Source organism: Tenrec ecaudatus, chromosome 2, assembly GCF_050624435.1.
Source record: "Tenrec ecaudatus isolate mTenEca1 chromosome 2, mTenEca1.hap1, whole genome shotgun sequence".
NCBI lineage: Eukaryota > Metazoa > Chordata > Mammalia > Afrosoricida > Tenrecidae > Tenrec > Tenrec ecaudatus.
Window position 1 is genome coordinate 303,007,738 of NC_134531.1, and position 18,705 is coordinate 303,026,442.

The window sequence follows — 18,705 nt, forward strand, 5'->3', positions numbered from 1 at the left end:
TGAAAGGGGGACTCTAATAATCTATAGCTTATATCAATCGCAGTGAGTTTGATTTGGGTTTTATTTTGAGTTGTGCTTTGGGTTAGGCATTGGACTGCTAACTACAAGGTCAGTGGTTCAAACCCACAAGTAGCTCTGTAAGAGACTAACTGAGGCTGCTTGTTCCCATAAAGATTTACAGTCTCATAAATCCTTGATAGCGTTGCTATAAATAGATAGTTTCTTGATGGAGATGGTTTTAGTTTCTTTGTTTACACTAAATAAGAGCATGGTCCATGCATGCTACCTTCCAGGGCTGAGAAAGAGAAAATAAAACTTTTAAAATCAGGGTAAATCAGAACAGGAAAAAAATATGGGTTGAAACCCTGCTAGAAATGTCATCTCTCTCTCAGAAGCAAAAAACAACCGAATCTGTAGTCTATCAGATTCTGAGCAGAGTTGGCGATGGCGGTGCCCCATTCAAAGCTGGCCACTTTGAATGTGCTGCACTCTCCCTCGCCATGAGCCTGACCATCAATCCCACCTCCGGCACTTCGCTCCTGAAAGGGCCCTCTACCTCTCTTCTGAATCCATTCCAGGTTTCAACCTGTGTTATCTCATTTCGGTTATGGTTCCAGGTTCCACACACACAAAAAATTCAGATCTGGTTGTTGTTGACCATGACGAAACTGGTTCAAATCAGTTTGAAGTCCCATTTCATTCAAGTTCAGTACAAAATTTCATTGTCCGAAATTCAATTTCTTATTCTGAAGTTTCTCACTTTTTGAAAATTTCATGGGAGAAAATGAATATTTTAGAAAATTTGAATGAAGTTTGTTTATAGTTATTGTTTCAGATGAGTATGTATATTGTACTTAGGACATTTAGTGAAATGAAGATTAATTTAGATATAGTTTAAACCCCTAGAGGTTTACTTTTAATTTTTAAATATGCACAGAAAGCAGAAAGAAAGACTCAATTTCTCTTTTCATGGTTACTCTTGGAATTTTCAGCTGTTCTTTCTTATCTCTGTCATCAGAGTTTTAAAGCATGCTCGATTCATTTTTATGAGAGTGGAATGAACTATAAAAAATGGGACTGCTACTGTTTGTAATACTAGGAGACCTGGTGGTGTTGTGATTATCTACTTTGGACTGCTAACTGCAAGGTCAGCTTTTTGAAACTAACAGCCACTGTGTGTGTGTGTGCATGCGTGGGGTGGGGGGGGGGAGGGGGAGGAACGACGACATAAAAAGATAAAAAGCTCCAGTCTTGGAAACCCTCAGGGCCAGTTCTACTCTGTTCTATAGAGTTGCTATGAGTCGGAATCAACTGGATGGCAGTGAGTTTATTACACTAAAGAATAAAGATTTTTTTAAGTATTTTAAGTATACCACAGGGAAGGCAATGGTGTTTTCATTAAAGAAACAACTTGAGACGGCTGAAAGTGTCTGTAACTGGTGAACGAGGAGAGGGTTAAACCAGCAAGTGGAAAAGATGTAGTGAGGCCCAATGAAACCAGCTGGGCACCCCTCTTCTCCAGCAAAACCCTTGGAGGAGTAATAAGAAGCGTATAGCGAGAGAGCTGAATGGTAGGCGGCAGCAAATATAAGGCAAGAGAGAAAGCAGCAAGAACAGGGCAGGTAGTCTTACTAGTTTACTGAGAAACCCAAGCGAATGGAAGCTCAAGAGTTTAAATAGACTTCCTAAGGCGGCTTGAAGATCTGGTGGTGCAATCCTTACGCACGTGGTTTCCATCTGAAGGCCTAGCGGAATGTCTTGGTGATGTGGCCCTGGAAGGATTCAAGTGGGGCAATTCTACTCTTCATAGATAGATTTACTATGGAATGCGGGTGGCTTAGTGGGTTTTCCCTGGACTGCTAACTCCAGATCAGCAGTTCAACTCCCCCAGCTGCTCCCTTAAACAGTTACAGAGGCAGTTCTCCGTTCCATAGGGTTGCTATGAGTCTGCATCGACGGGGTGGCTGCAAATTTATGAATCAGAACTGACTCAGAGTTACCTAATAACAATGCATTCTGCTACTAAAAAGCAAGGCCAGGACTTGAACCCAGGAAATCTGGTTCTAGAATCTTAGCTCTTAATTGCTGTGCTTAGAGAAGTTTATATTCTCTTCCATAGTAGTAAATCCACATGCCCCATGTGTTCTTTCCATGATGCCTTTTAAACACTATTGGGGGGAAGAGCTTATGAATTATGGATGGGCCATTGGTTTAAGATAAGTAGAGCATTTATGGGGTCCTGTATACTAGTTCCCCGCCACCCCTTCTATCACCATCATCTGACCTCTTTGCTCTCCAAGACCATCTCTGGCCACTGCAGTTGACATTTATATCCCTGTCTGTGACCATCCTTGGTGTCGATCAGCTTCTTGATGTCAATGGCTTGCACTTAGTTTTAAGTCAGTGTGCCATTTCTCCCCAAAGCTACCCCTAAATAGTAAATTCCCTCCCAGAAGTTAAGGACCTTAGAGACATCAGAATTTAATTTTTTCCTTGTAGTCCCAATATTGTCATAAATTTAGAAACACAATAACTAAATGAACTGCCATATTTTATGCCACATCCTACCATTCTTTTCATAAACATAGTATATCAAAATTTGTCACATGTTACAGACTTCCATTTCGTTTTTTTTCCCTGTCCAGCAAATTTAATGTCAAATCTGTCTTGGTACCTGTTGATGTACAGGTTTGGCTCACAGCCAAACTCCCAGCTTCCCCTCACGTTTCTAAAGTAGTTATTTTCTAGCAGGATTCCTTCCCTGCTCTGAAGACCACTTGACACAACGCATGAAAAACTCATTTTTTCGACTATGGAAACAGCCCTCACCTGGGTGGCAGAGCCATTTGAATCTCCCACCTCCATGGGCACCTGTGCCTGAGAGGTGACTGGGAAGGCCACTGGCACAAAGGGTTACATGACCCTAACTTGCACGAGACGAGGCTGACTGGCCGCCAGGGTGCCCCACAGGACTGGGGCAGTGTGCACTGTGCTCCCCATGTTCTGCAGCCTGACTCCAAGTGGGCCTGACACTTAGGGACCCGAGTGTGACTGTGGATGGTGAAGGCCCCTACATGTCATGGGACTAGCTCAGGCTCAGGTAGCTGCACAGCCACCTGACAGTCCACCTGTCCCCAGCACAATGTTCCTGGTGTGTAGCAGCTACAAGAAACTCCACCATAGTCAGGTCCAGCCACAAATTCTCCCAGAGCCAACATAGTGTCAATACCTTATTTTCCAATGACCGGGATACTCTCAAACTTGGCTCCTGATATCTTAAGCATGGCTTATGCCATTCGTATACAAATAGAAGGGAGTTTCAAAAAGTTTGAGAAAAATGAAATATAAAGATAATGGGATTTCCTCCAGCAACTTCTTGGAGCTTCTTTGTGCAATCAAGAGCAACCTTTTCAGATGGCTAAATTAGGGTGCATGAGGCCAAATTCACATTTGAAAGCGGATCGGCCATATGCATCAGCCTGTTCTGCTAGAACCTTCAGAAACATGGTAGTATCATTTCTGTGCATTACATGTGTGTTCACATGGCCGAAGGAGCGGAAGAGGACTAGGGTGTTTGAAACAGCTGTCGGTCACATTTAAAATACATAGTCTTTTAAAAACTATTCTCAGAATGTCATCTAATTCGCAGTTATTTCTCTGGTAGTAAATTTAGCAGTTGAGAACTATTTGGCATTGAATCTTCAAGACTAATCCAATTTTTTAAAATAGGAAAATTTAGAAATCCCAGAATTGTTTGCTTTTCCTCTAAAGTGTGACAATTTAGCAGACATTCAGGAAAAGCCCAAGAAAGGCGTTACAAGAAAATGAAGTATTAATTTCTTAGTAAATGTCCATTACTTACACAATTCACCATAAGTTTATACAAAACACTTTATAATAAATGACCATTTCATCATGTCTTTAAAAAAAGATACTGTACTAGGCGTGGGGTTTTTGTTGTTGTTGAATTCAAATATAATGTTTTCATGGTCTGCTCAAATTCATTTAAATGATAAATTATCTCCAAATCTATTTTTTCTTGGAAATGCAGTAAGATCAATGCATGATACTTCCAAAAAAAAGTAGAACTTTTTTGCTCTCCAAATGAATTACGCAACACACTAAGGTTGCAATCTAACTTCTAAACATTAATTCTGCGTTCTAGTTAAAAGAGTACCAACAATTAGTTACAGAACCTGTGTCACGGGCTGAAGAACAACATATAGTTCCAGACTCACAGGGCTTCCTATTGAGAAGACCCCAAGTGGAAAGAAAGCTGCCTATAAAAGATTAAATCAAAATTACTTGGCATGGATAACATGTCGCAGAAGATAATTCACAAACTCAGAACAGTAAAATCGACAGGGAACTGCCAGCAATTCCAGCTGGATTCAGAGGAGGACGTGGAGCAAAAGAAGTGGTTGCTGTACACGGACCAAGAAGCCGTCCTTCGAACAGAACTAGGGAACTCTGCGGAGCTTAAAACCAGCAAAGGAAATAACCTGAGAAACGGCACTCTATGAAGAAGGACAGGCATTCGAATTGGAGGAAGACTCATTAACAACGTGTAATGTCCACACTTCATGAAATTCCGTGCAATACGGAAGAGAACTTGAAGCACTTACTTAGGCTTTAGTATAGATTGCACGACCGGAAAAGCCAACATCCTCACTAGGGATCGACATCATGATGTAGGGAGGAAATGCTGGAGCTGCCAAGGTCAGACGTGCACAAGATTTTTCACTAATTCAGATGCTTCTCTTCTTCTTTGCTGGGCTCAACAGTTCTTTGTAAAGTCACCCAGAACTCAGATACCACTTGCAGTTGTAGGCCTTTCCAGGGAAGAAGTGTATCACCATTCACAGTCAGGGACACTCAGTGCAGTCCTGCGATCAGAACAGCCTCGCCTTAGCCGTGCTTGCAGGCATGTCTTGGCACTACCGCCTCTGCCTTAGCTGGGCAGCTCTGCCAGTCCATTCCTAGAGGCACTCCACTCCGCCAGCAAGCCTCCTTCCCAAAGACGGGAAGCCCAGCACCCCATAGCCTTCTGGTTTCCAGGTGCTGCTGCCTCTGATGCTGGTGTGTCTCTGCCACTGCATCTCTACCTCTCTAGTGTCCCCGCTCTCTGTCTTCTTGAACAAATGATCCTGGGTCCAAAGGACCTATTCCTCTTCTGGCTTTTCTTTCTTGATTCTGGTGAGCTCCCCCTACTACTTCTAGGCTGGCTTGTTTTAAGCCCAGTGGGCTAGTGATACTAACCAACCCTTTTTCTCCCATGGAGTGACTGGTGATTTCAAACTCCTGATATTCTGGTTAGCATCCCAACTTGGATCCACTATGCCACCAGGGCTCCTGCTGGCTTTACAAAATTATATATATATGATTTTATGTATATAATATATATATTACTATATTCTCAGACTTCTTCATTCACAGACACCTGTCCCCAAAATAAAGTGATACTCATGTTAGCTAACAGCTGCATTGTAGGGAAAGATGGGGCTTTCTCCTTAAGTAACAAGTTAGTCTCTGCAACCCAGACAGGAGAAGCTCTGCTCTGTCCTACAGGGTCACTATGAGTTGGAATCGACTCAAGGGCAGTGAGAGGAGGAACCTGAAGTGCGCAGAGGACACATGCTCTGCCTGATATTGATAAGTAGCTGAGCAGAATTTGGCGCTATGCAACAGAATCCATGTATTCCTATACAGAAGTTTGTTTCACATGAAATCAAACTACTAACAAGATACAAGAACAAATCCATTGTTTTATGTTGGTTCAGACCCCTTACCCAATGTTCTTGCTGTGTTAGACTGGGTTGACTAGAGAAACAATCCAGAGACACTCAAATGTGTGTGAGAGACAGCTTTATATCGAAGAGCAATTGTATATTGAGAAACCAACCCAGTCCAGCCCAAATCCATATATCTGATACTAGTCCGTAAATTCCTCTTCAGACTTATGCAGCACATGCAATGATGCTGAATGCAGGAAGATCACAGCCCGGTGTATGAAAAGTCTTATGGATCCAATGCTGTTGGAGCATCTCAGGCTAGTGCAGGTCTCCACGTGGCTCCTGCTGCTCTTTGAGCCTGGCTCCTCAGCATGGCTCCATGTGGTTTGTCAACAGGAGGGTGAAAGCAGACAGACAGAGAGAGGGAGAGGGAGAAGGAAGGGGGAGGGGGAGAGAAAGAGAGCTGCCTCTTCTGATAGCAGAATCAAGAAAGGGAAAGTTCCCAGAAGCCTCAGGAGAAGGCCACACTCACAAGGAGGGATCATCAGGCTGTCACCTGATTGATAGGCTAGACGCCACCCCTCCACTAATTTATCAAGTTGACCTGAAATGATGTAACCACCGCACTTGCTTTATGTTTATTGGTGGAAGCTTGCCAGGTGGAAAGGAAGCTCATTGAGCCAGCTTTCTGAACCAGTGCAGCTTGTATAGTTCTGCCCGCTGGAAGCAGGCTTTCTCTAAGAGTGAAGTCAAATAGCTCAGCCTGGGCTGCCAGGATTCCTGGTCAGCTGATGAGGAACGTACCTCCAGGGCCCTACAAACCTACAAAGAATCTCGCAGTGTAAAACAGAAATAGAACATTTGATTAGAGGTTGTTTCGTCTGTCCTTATCTGTATTCCCAGTGGAGCATAAAGACTGCTGAAATACGGGTGTGTTGGAAGGTTTTGATGGGCGGGAGAGGCGAGATATGCACAGGTTCCAACATCTGTTGCCGTTTGTAACCGCCTATGCTTTATGTAAAAGAATCTGTGATCAGAATAAAAACTGAGTTTTCTGAATCACTCGTGGAGCCATTTGTCTCTGTTCCGGGCCACGGGTTTGGAGTCGTGGAGTATTTCCAGTTCTCTTGTCAACCGCTGAGCCATAATTAAGGAGCCTAGGAGGACCGTCAGGAAGCATCAGACTACTGACCACAAGGTTTCTGGTTCAAACCCACTGGGCACTCTGAGGGAGACAGATGAAGGTGTTTGATCTGTAAAGTTTTACAAAGTTGCGATGAGTCCAAACTGACTGAATGCCAGTGGGTTGGCAGAGGCATAATTATGTGAATCCATATAAAGGAAGGAAATTAAGAGGAGGAAGCTCTAAGACACGTTGGGGCATACTGAGAATCATTTAAGAAAGCTGGAAATTTAGCTCTGCTTTCTGTTTTGAGAACTAGCTCATGGTAGGAGTGGGATGTAAAGAAAACTATTCGGAATTTGCCTTTGCTGCTGGCATAAGCATTAAACGAGGTCACTGCTCCCCGTGGGATGTTGTGCATGCTGCATCGCTTCCAGGAGACCCACTGCGGGGCTGTCTGTGTCACTTGTAGGGCCCTATACAGAATGAGAATGGGGTGGCGGGGGGGGGGGGATTGTGAGAAAGCAAGTACACAATGGCCTTTAAAGATATTAAACTCCCAAGCTTTTTTTCTACCTTCGTGATCTCTCGCCCCTTGGGACAGTGGCTTTTTTGCTTGTTTGCTGTCTAAGGGCCGTCTAAGTAAAAAGAAAGTAGCGGTTACATGATCCGCCAGACGTCTACTCTTTGTCTTACGCCATGCCGGCTTTAGATGCAAATATGAAGACCTGTAATGCCTCCACATGATCGCTGAGGTGGCACAATTTATATTTTGGGGTGCTGAGGCACACCCGTATCTTGTCCTTCTCAGAGCAGTGGAGAAGCAGTACAGAGCTCCCTCCACTGTGTTTATTTCGCTTCTTGATCCATCGATAGCCTAGCACCACTCTCTCCCTCGGTCTCGTTTGTGCGCGAGGAGGAGTTGAAGAGCAAAGGACCCTGTGGTCTCCGCCCCCTTCCTTTCTCCTCCAGCATCTCCTCGGTGTGAGCAGACTAATGTGGTGGAGAGAGCCACGCCATTTAGAACGTGCCTCTCGTACACTGCCAGTCCTTCTGAATCGGAAGAAAGCTCTGAGGCACTCCGTGTCCTGCCGACTCAGTCTGAGATGTGTTTGTCCAGCTGTTTCCCTGGTTCATGCTTTGAGTCGCTCCAAACTCCCTTCCGTGGTGGGGCCACCAAAATCCTGCCCTCGTGGGCATCTTCGAGGCTATATGTGAATGGAGGAGGCAAGAGATTCCGATGTATATATTGTTCCCATCCTGTCTGCGCACACACATGTTCCCTTGGTCCCTCAGACTTCCTTACGAAAGCTGGAGTCATAGCTGGAACGATGACCAGTTTGAAGTTGGTGAAAGCAAGGCATTCAACCAAGGATGCTGCCTTCTGACCGTGTGACCCGGTGACGCTGCAGAGGTTACAAGCCCATGAACCTGAGCCTGAGTCAGTTACCAAGAGGGCTGATAGCAGAGCATGCTGGGTAGAGAGGAGTTACTTATGGGTGTTATAGCTTGCACATAGAAAGCGTAAAAGTACATGGTTGTTTCTGAATAATGATCATCCTCTAGCCTAAAGGAAGCCAGGAAGGGGCCATTGTACTCCGACTAGGGAACCTGTTTGATTTGGATTTACACGAGCAACTCTAAAATCGCCAACACTCAGGACCGAAACAGAACAAATGTTCTCTTGCTGTGCCTTGGTCACGGGCAACGACACAATAAGTAAGTCGAGCTCTGCGGTGAGTTCATGAGGTTGCCTGGTAGTTCATGGTCATTGGTATGGCTAATAGATACATAGGTCTGTACACAGGATCCAAAGAAAGACAAAGGCACAAGTCATTAAAAGCAGCTCAATTGCCAGGGTGCTTCTGGCCGAGAAGGCGTTTAGCTCTGCAAAACCTCAGGCAGAGAGGCCTCTCTTCCAAAGGAGCGGAGGTGGCATGTGGGAGCCCAGATACCACACAAAGACTCCAGGGCTGCCTGAGCAAGCAGGGGTGCCCCTGCCTGACGCTGGCATCCGAGTGAGAGTCAGTGGGGATTCAAAGAAATACTGGAGAGAATGCCCGCCAGTGAGTCCAGCAGCGCTAGGGATAAAATGCTGTGTGTGTGTGCAACTCATATTTGGTTTATTTCTATACTTTCCAACCAAGCATGCATCTTGGAAAGATCTATTTTTAAAATGTTAGCAGACAAATTATGAGCATTTGACCAAGTTAGCACATACAAATTACTTAAGCATCATTTTACTTAAAAGTTTGACATTTAAAGAAATATATTCCCTACAATTTTATTTTTTTGTTGGTCTACTCGAGGTTAAAATAAAAGCAAATCAACAGGTCTTTGTTTAAAAAGCATTCACAGGACAATTGGATATAAAAATAGACTGACAAATCATACAAATATAATAGGAATTAGGTTGGGCATTATAAATGATCCTATTTCCATAAAAGTGCTTTTGGTTGTACAAAATGCAAAATTCCTAGTTGCCTTCTCTGTATTTAAAGCCTGGTGCTACTCCCCTCATGAAAGGGACAGGAAATCTAAAAGTCTGTGACTGGATTACAAAAAGGAAAACTTCGCAGAGACTATTAAATGACAGCATGCAATCTGCGCCGGCCTGACTTCCGCAAGGCCTCTCCCCACACCCTTGTCCACTTGCTTTTGATCATCTGGATTCCATTTTCAACCTTTAATGGACCGAGCCATCTCAGGAAGTATTGACATCCCAGATTCCTTAGCCCTGTCCAGAGGCCTGGCTAAGGTTTGGCAGGCAGGGCACCTGCCCTGGGTACCACTTGAAAGAGTGGGGAGTTTGGGGGTGGGGCACAGCACTGAGCAGTTGTTATGAACCATCATGGTTCGCGCCACCAGCTGTTTGAGATCATTCAACAGGTTCAAACAAGTATGTTCGTATTGGAGCATCTCCGTGTATCACGCCAGATGGTGTAATCTTGCTCTGCCGAGTGCAGAAAGAGAAAAAACGGGCGATGGGTGGGGTGCTGAGGCGGGACACTTTGAGCCCATCTTAGACCAAGGAAGATGCAGTTGTAACTGTCATGTAAAATGCCATCATGTGTTCAGTAAAGGGTTAATGAGCTTGACTGATTTTGAGCATATTTTGGTAGATCATCTTAGCGATGAGTGTAAGATGCTTGCACGTGGTACGGTTTCAGGACTGCCGCGTTGGTCTCTGGTCTTCTCGTGGGGTGGGCGGGGGAGGAGTCTTAACGACTAACGCAGAGAACACCGAGTCCAAACTCGGATGTGCCATTGCGAATGCCCTTCCTGAGTAACTAACACTCTTATTATTTCCAGATGCAGAGCCTAAATATTTGATTGTTGTGCGGCCTGCACCCCCTCGGAGTCAAAAGAAATCGTGCTCAGGTAAAGCACTTTCATTACTACCCCCCTGCCCGCCCCCCCACCTGGTGTCCACTTTGAATCGTGACGTTGCCTCTCTTTCCTACCCATGGGGACCAAGTACCTTGGGGATGTCTTACAACTGCCGATTAGAAGATATAATAAACACTCGTTGCTGTTTATCGTGACCCCGTCGCCTCCCACGTATGTCAGAATAGACCTGTAACCCTTAGAGGTTTCAGTGGCTGGTTTTGGGAAGTAGATCACCAGGCGGGGCTTGCTACCAAGGTGCTTCTGAGAAAATGCCAACCTCCAACCAACAGACCTCTGATGCAGCACCAGCATCATCTGGAAACCGCAGGACCCTGGGTCAGTTAGGAGGCTTTGTCTGTGCATCTTTCTGTTGTACCATAGGCTTCCTGGGTGGATTCAAAGGATTAATGGATTCATAGATACACTGGCCCATAGTAAGTGCTCACTTAGGGTGAACGCCCACTAGCCTGTCTCTATTTTGCCTGCTATTCTACCTTTCAGAGACCCTCGGGAGCTATCTGGTTAAGTGTCCAACTACTAACGGAAAGGTTAGTGATTCAAATCCACCAAAAATAAACCTCTAAAAGTCCACAGCCTTGAAAGTCCTATGAAACGCAGCTCTGCCCTGTGAACTGCGCACAACTGAAGGCTGCCGGGAGTCAGTACTGATGTGATGGCCACTGGTCTTGGTGTGCTGTTCTGTTTTTAGAGATGAGACTTTATGCCCGGCCTCTGGTTAAAGTAATTGTTCACATGTGAAAAGGGTCACTTGCGTTATAGCTGTGTTAAATGACCTGGGGTTAGCTTTCTCTACACCGGGTTCCCAATAGTGGAATGCATGGGAAGGGCTCTTTCATGAAACAATGATAAGTAGAAACATTTCTGCATGCCAAAGGAAAGAATAAAAATCCTATACTGTCAAATTTCAATACTAAAGGTTCTTCTCAGATTCATTAACCAAACCATTACAATAAAGAAGAATTTGATAAACCAAGTTCAAGCCCACAGCCATCAAATCAATTCTGACTCATAGCACCTAATAGAAACGAGTAGAACTGTCTCCTGGGGTTTCTGAGACTAAATCTTTATGGGAACACATGGCCTCATCTTTCTCCCAAGGAGTAACTGGTGAGTTTGTACTGCTTCCGCAAGGTTGGCAGTTCAAGCACAACCCAACACCAGGGCTCCTTAAGAACCTGACAGAAGCTTGTAGCACACATTTACCTTCTGATAGCACTGCTTGCACATCTTCATAACCATGTGGACAGAGTGCATTATATTGCTTGACTTCCAATTTTATTACGCGAGTTGTTCTCCAGTAGTTCCTACTCATCGTTATCTTCTTTTGTACACTGGATGTCACACACACACACACACACACACACACACACACACTCTCTCTCTCTCTCTCTCTCTCTCTCTCTCTCTCTCCTTTTATTTTCTGTTTGCTTTTTTTGCTTTCCCTAAAAGTGTAATATGGATGGGAAAAACATTCCAACCTGCCATCTAGGTGACTCTGACGCCTGGCGACCCCATGGTGTCAGAGTAGATCTGTGCACCCAAGTAAGCCAATAGCGGAATCCTCAGAAAGATATCAACTAGTTTTTCTTGTGAGGCACCTCTGGGTGGGCACAAACCTTCAAATTCTGGTTATTAGCCAAATGCCTTAGCCATCCGCATCATCTAGGAATTCTGGAAGGAGCAGACAATTTTCAAATATATTAAGCAAAAGAGGTTCTTGGCAGTTTTGTCTTCTGTCCCGTAGATGCATCCACCCAAACCAAGTTTGCCAGAGACCATTTGCAGTCGTTCCCTTCCGCATTTCTGTTACTTCCCCCTTTTTAAGGGAGGCATTGACTAGTCAAACATTTTGAAAACTGTAAATGGCTTTCCCCAACTTCTTTTACAATCCAAAAATTGCAAAGGAATTTTCCACTGCTCCTTACAACTTGTTATTGAGCTTTCCAAGACGCTTTCCATACATTAAAAAATAACAGCTGTCAATATTTCAAGGCTCTGCTTCAACACACTGAACTATAAAAGTCAAGAAGTGTAAGTAGGATTCTATGGGATTCTGGCTCCATAGTCATTGAAGTGTTTGTTAATAAAAATATGATAAAATTATAATAAAATACATAAGGGATGTCAAGAGAATGATTATACGTAAGCACTATTTAAATTCATCAAATACCATTTCTAGGACTCTATGACATTTCAGAATTTTTTTTCCAGTTTCTGATAACCACCTTCGGAAAGGTTCTTCTTGTCCAGGATATAATACTTCATCTTTCCTTCCAGTCAATAGACATAATTTTTGTTTTTATAGTCTTTACTTGAGAATGATGTAGTTAATAATGAATTAAATTCAACGTGTTTTATATCAGCATCTGCCATGTAAATTTTAATTATTGAATCACTTTTATATTAAGGTCAAACTTACTAGTTAAATCATCAATGGATGGCCAATAAGTCTAAGTTCCCTACTGGGGAAAGACATAATTTATCTTTTTTTTGGTAACTGGCATTATCTTAGCTTAACCAATAATGTACAGAAAGAAAACTAGACTAGGACTCAGGCGACATGAATTTGAATATTGAGCTTGCTCTCAAGGCAATCTTGCACACCCTGGAAGTTGCTGGTCCTCGCTGGGAAAACACAGATCAAAACCACCTGAGAGCTGTTCAAACTACAGGTATACCCCATCCTCAGCCTAGGATCAAACTGCCCTCCTTGGGGGTCACACTTGGACTATGTGAATTGTGACCATCATAAGCACTGTAATGGGTAGAATTTGGAATTTTTATAGGGAAAGACAAATGCATATTTGCAACCAAGTAAGAAATAACTCTATTTGAAAATTTTTCCAGAGGTCTTTAAAAATCGAATTGGGTTATAGCAAGACAATTTGTTACCAATAGGTTAAGCATATTCTCATCTCAGGTTTCCCATTTAGTTCAGCTCACAGAACTAAATCTAACAGAGGCAACAAGCATAGCAGAGTTCTGGGTAATTTGATTTAGATAACCTTCATTAGGCTCCTTACAAAAGGCTGTGTTGCTGTTTGGTTCTCTGTTAGATTGAAGCAGCACAAGGCCTTCCTTTCATAAAGGTAAACACAAGGACTCAGGAGATGAAAGAAGGCGTACAATGGAAATACAGAGCACGGATGCTTTGTGTTCTAGGTTGTTTTCTTAGACTCTTTTGTGGCAGTAGTGCCCTGATTGTTTTATGGGTCAGAGTTGGTGACTACAATTCAGTGTCTTTCCTCTTTCATGATTCTCTCATTTCTGAAATTTCACATATTTTTAGAAATCCATACACCTGCCACCTATATCCTTGAAAAGAGCCCAGCAGTATGATTGCTCAGCACTCAGTGTCTTTATGCCCCTCAGCAGGATGATTACTCAGCACTCAGTATCTTTATGCCCCTCAGCAGGATGATTACTCAGCACTCAGTATCTTATACTCCTCAGCAGGATGATTAGTCAGCACTCAGTGTCTTTATGCCCCTCAGCAGGATGATTACTCAGCACTCAGTATCTTTATGCCCCTCAGCAGGATGATTACTCAGCACTCAGTATCTTCATGCCCCTCAGCAGGATGATTAGTCAGCACTCAGTGTCTTTATGCCCCTCAGCAGGATGATTACTCAGCACTCAGTATCTTTATGCCTCTCAGCAGATGATTACTCAACACTCAGTGTCTTACACCCCTCAGCAGTATGATTACTCAGTATCTTCATGCCCCTCAGCAGGATGATTACTCAGCACTCAGTGTCTTATACTCCTCAGCAGGATGATTACTCAGCACTCAGTATCTTTATGCCCCTTAGCAGGATGATTAGTCAGCACTCAGTGTCTTTATGCCCCTCAGCAGGATGATTACTCAGCACTCAGTATCTTTATGCCTCTCAGCAGATGATTACTCAACACTCAGTGTCTTACACCCCTCAGCAGTATGATTACTCAGTATCTTCATGCCCCTCAGCAGGATGATTACTCAGCACTCAGTGTCTTATACTCCTCAGCAGGATGATTACTCAGCACTCAGTATCTTTATGCCCCTTAGCAGGATGATTACTCAGCATTCAGTGTCTTTATGCCCCTCAGCAGGATGATTACTCAGCACTCAGTGTCTTATACTCCTGAGCAGGATGATTACTCAGCACTCAGTATCTTTATGCCCCTCAGCAGGATGATTACTCAGCATTCAGTGTCTTTATGCCCCTCAGCAGGATGATTACTCAGCACTCAGTATCTTTATGCCTCTCAGCAGATGATTACTCAACACTCAGTGTCTTACACCCCTCAGCAGTATGATTACTCAGTATCTTCATGCCCCTCAGCAGGATGATTACTCAGCACTCAGTGTCTTATACTCCTCAGCAGGATGATTACTCAGCACTCAGTATCTTTATGCCCCTCAGCAGGATGATTACTCAGCACTAAGTATCTTTATGCCCCTCAGCAGGATGATTACTCAGCACTCAGTATCTTTATGCCCCTCAGCAGTATGATTAGTCAGCACTCAGTGTCTTCATGCCCTTCGGCAGTATTATTAAAAACACAGGCCACTTCTCTATTTATATACTCATTGCAAATAATATGCTGATTAAAATATTAAAACAAGGGATTTGACTCTTCCAAATAGGCTTCTTTTTGTAGATGCTATTTCATTCTATTTTCTAGTCCTGTAAGAAAATAGTATGCTTTATAGTGAGTGGGCCTCTAATTAGCTGAATGAATAAAGCCAAACTGACTGAATTTCTAAGATTCTGTATAATAAGTGATGCTATTTATAAGTGCCAGTATGAGATATAAGTGCCTGGGGGAGGCATAGATACAATTTCTAAACATTATGTAAATGGGTCCATTTTTATTGTGTTGTTTTTGTGAGAGATAGGAGTATTGAATGGTAAGGAAGAGAACAGAGTAAATTTACTTTCCAATACTTAATGGAGCAAAGCTCCATGTAGCTCTGCCGTGAAGAATGGGAGAGGGGCCAGTCGAGCGGAGGACACTGCAGAGTTCAGATAGGGTTATGCATCTGTAAATATTACAGCTCCTGTCAGAACAAGGACTGGGTGAATCAGGGGAAAGCCTGCTGCTAACAGAAAGTAGAGGTTCACAGGAAACTGGGTAGGAGGGTTATGGAAAGGGACCACTGCTTTTGTCGCAGGTCAGTTAGTTCATAGACAAGCTGTGGGGCAGCACAGGAGTGAGGAGAGAAAAGTACAGCGTTGAAAGGAAGCTGACCGGCCAGGTTCAGTGGTTAAGTGCGGGCTGCCCTGCCCTGTATCCGGGCATAGGAAATTCTCCATGAATGTCTAGCTGCACCACAAAACACAGCTGAAAAATAAAATAGTGGAGAGAGAATTAAGCAAATAGCTATTTTTGCACTTGAATGGAAACATACTGTAAATCAACATGACTCACATTAAGTGACCTTTAAAATGAGATGTTTTTATTATGCTTATGCAATTGTAGGAATAAATAAATGGGTGACAGGCTGAACCCCACCTGTGAATGTATAGTATATGAATTTGTGAAACTGATTGTCAGACATCAAAAACACTGTACCTTGTGTTTACAGTTCTGACTTAGTCCTTTGAAAAGCCTGCTATTTTGGAAATGCACAGTTAACATGTTAAAATAAAAATAAATACAATTTAAAAAAAGAAAATAGTATGCTTTCATTTTGCCTGTAGAAGAAATGAATGTTGTGTATTTGTATGTAATTCATATATATACATATATACTAATACATTAATGATACACATACACATGCAAACACATATCTATATACAAACATAAGTTAAAACTATTACTCCAAAATAGAGAAGCCTTTATAAAGCAAAACTAATCAAAATGAAGTTTTGGCTTCCTGACAGATCACCCATCTAGCACAGTGAGCTTCAGAAAGCGATGTTTCCATGTCTTTAATCCTCCCCTGAAGAATTCTGTTCACTTGGATTTACGCCACGTGAAAGCAATGGTTCTGGCTTTCTTGAGGGACTCAAATTGTAGGCTTTCCCATGTTCCTTGAATTCTGGGAATAAGAGGAAGGTGTGCAGGAGGAAGGTCAGGGCTATAGGGTGGTATTCAGAAAAGGTTCCGATGCAATTCTAATAGGGTAGCCCATGCCACCACCAAAGAACGAACAGCGTCACTGTCATGAATGGAAAAAAATCCCTCCGTGCAACGTTCCTGGTATATTTCTCACCAACGTGGTTTTTCTCTTTCTAAAAAACATCTTCAGAACAAGCCCACAGATTGTCCCGAGTCCTTTAAGAATATCTATGAAGATTACCCTGTGGGGGAAATATGGACCTTTTTGTTCTTTGAAGTCCACTAAGAAAAATAGAGACAAGTGTAGAGCTGTGAGGACTTGTCTGTAGCCCCCACTGGTCCCAGAGACATGTTTAGATATTCTTAGTTGGGACTAAACCCGTGCATGCATGAGCTGGGACCTGGTAGCAGTACCTTATGATCTTCCTCACACACAACTAAAGAAAGCATTTCATTCATTTCACAATTAAGTTCATGGGACAAGAAGCAAGATGAGGACCTTTGAAGCGTTAGTGAGTGGCATGTGCAGTTCCATGGGCCCTGCAGCATGCACCAGGCCTCCCACTGCCTCCTGACATGGCCCCAGTAACTGTGTGATGTTCCCTGCATTTCTGGATCATACATGAAGACACGAATTTGATGTTTTAGTCATACCATGCTCTTACCAAGTCTCCTATCCGCAATTTTACTGAATCATGAAATACACTGGCTGTTGCAAGAATTAACTCTGCTTGCTACCCCCACAGGCAAAAGCCGCACTCGCAAACCTCTCCAGCTGGTGATTGGCACTCTGACGCCAAGTTCAGTCTTTCTGTCCTGGGGCTTCCTCATCAACCCGCACCATGACTGGACACTGCCAAGTCATTGTCCCAATGACAGGTAAGTCACTGTCACGGAAGGCTGTGCTTTTCATCTGGAAGGTAGTGCTTGCTTTTGATGGCAGCCGGCATGCTTGGAAGACTTTAGAACTCCAGAATTTACTGAATTTACTGGTCAGCTGCCAGCTGTACAATCTGAATTTACTGGTCAGCTGCCGGCTGTACAATTTGAGTGGTATATACTGTTTGAGAGGCAAGAAGCAGAAAGAAATATAAATCATGGCTCCTACTTTCTTTTTGTCTTTAAAAAAATATTTTATTGGGGGCTCATACAGCTCTTATCACAATTCATCCATTCATCCATTGTGTCGAGCACCTTGGTACAAAGGTTGCCATCATCATTTTCAAAGCATTTTCTTTCTCCTTGAGCCCTTGGTATTAGCTTCTCATTTTTTTCTCCTCCCTCTCCCACCCTCTCTCCCTCATGAACCCTTGAAAATTTATAAATAATTATTTTGTCATGTCTTACACTGACCAATGTCTCCTTCCACCCAATTGTCTGTTGTCTGTCCCCTTGGGAGGGGGTTAATGTAGATCATTGTGATTGGTTGTTCTTTTCTCCCCCGACCTTCAGCTTCCCCTCCTGGTATCGCTATTCTCATTATTGGTCTTGAGGGCTTTATCTGTCCTAGAATCACTTGTGTTTCCAGTTCTTATTTGTACCAGTGCACATACTCTGGTCTAGCTTAATGTGTAAGGTAGAATTGGGGTCACGATAGTGGGAAGTGGTGGGGAGGAAGCATTAAAGAACAAGAGGAAAGTCGTATGTTTCATAGGTGCTATACAGCACCCTGACTGGCTCATCTCTATCTTGTGACCCTTCTGTAAGGGGATGTCCAATTATCTACTTATGGGCTTTGGGTCTCCTCCACTCTACACTCTCCCTCATTCACAATGATATGATTTTTTGGTTCTGGGTCTTTCATGCCTGACACCTGACCCCATCAGCACCTTGTGATCACACAGGCTGGTGTGTGTCTTCCATGTGAACTTTGTTGCTTCTCAGCCAGATGCCTACTTGTTTATCTTCAAGACTTTAAGGCCCTTTTGATAGCTGGGCACCCTCAGCTTTCTTCACCACATTTGCTAGGCACCCATTTTGTCTTCAGCAATTGTGTTGGGTAGATGAGCATCATGGAATGCCAGGTTATTAGAACAAAGTGTTCTTGCCTTGAGGGAGTACTTGAGTAGAGGCCCAATGTCTGTCTGCTACCTTAATACTTAACATATAACTATATGTACATAGATATATTTCCCTATCATTATATATAAACCTATTTACATATGTACACGCCTGTATTTAGACCCCTATAAATGCCCTTTGCCTCTTAGTTCTTTCCTCTATTTCCTTTTATTTTTCTCTCGACCCACAATCATGTTTGACCTTCATTGGGGTTTCAGTATTTCTTTTTAATTACACTGTCCTTGATCAATCCCTGTCAGGCCTCCTACACCCTCTTCACCATTGTTTTAGATCACTTATTGTTTCCTTGTCCCTGGGTTTGTTAACACC

The 18,705-nt window shown here is 43.3% G+C and overlaps 1 protein-coding gene across 7 annotated transcripts in view; it reads left to right on the top strand.

The window, feature by feature from the left end:
* Window positions 1-18,705, top strand: part of ABI3BP (ABI family member 3 binding protein) — a 252,621-nt gene that overhangs the window by 75,364 nt on the left and 158,552 nt on the right. For all 7 annotated transcript variants that reach the window (XM_075542610.1, XM_075542615.1, XM_075542611.1 and 4 more), the window contains exons 3-4: window positions 10,168-10,236; window positions 17,061-17,193. In XM_075542610.1, coding sequence (XP_075398725.1) covers window positions 10,168-10,236; window positions 17,061-17,193 — 202 coding nt within the window. The remainder of the gene's footprint in view (window positions 1-10,167; window positions 10,237-17,060; window positions 17,194-18,705) is intronic.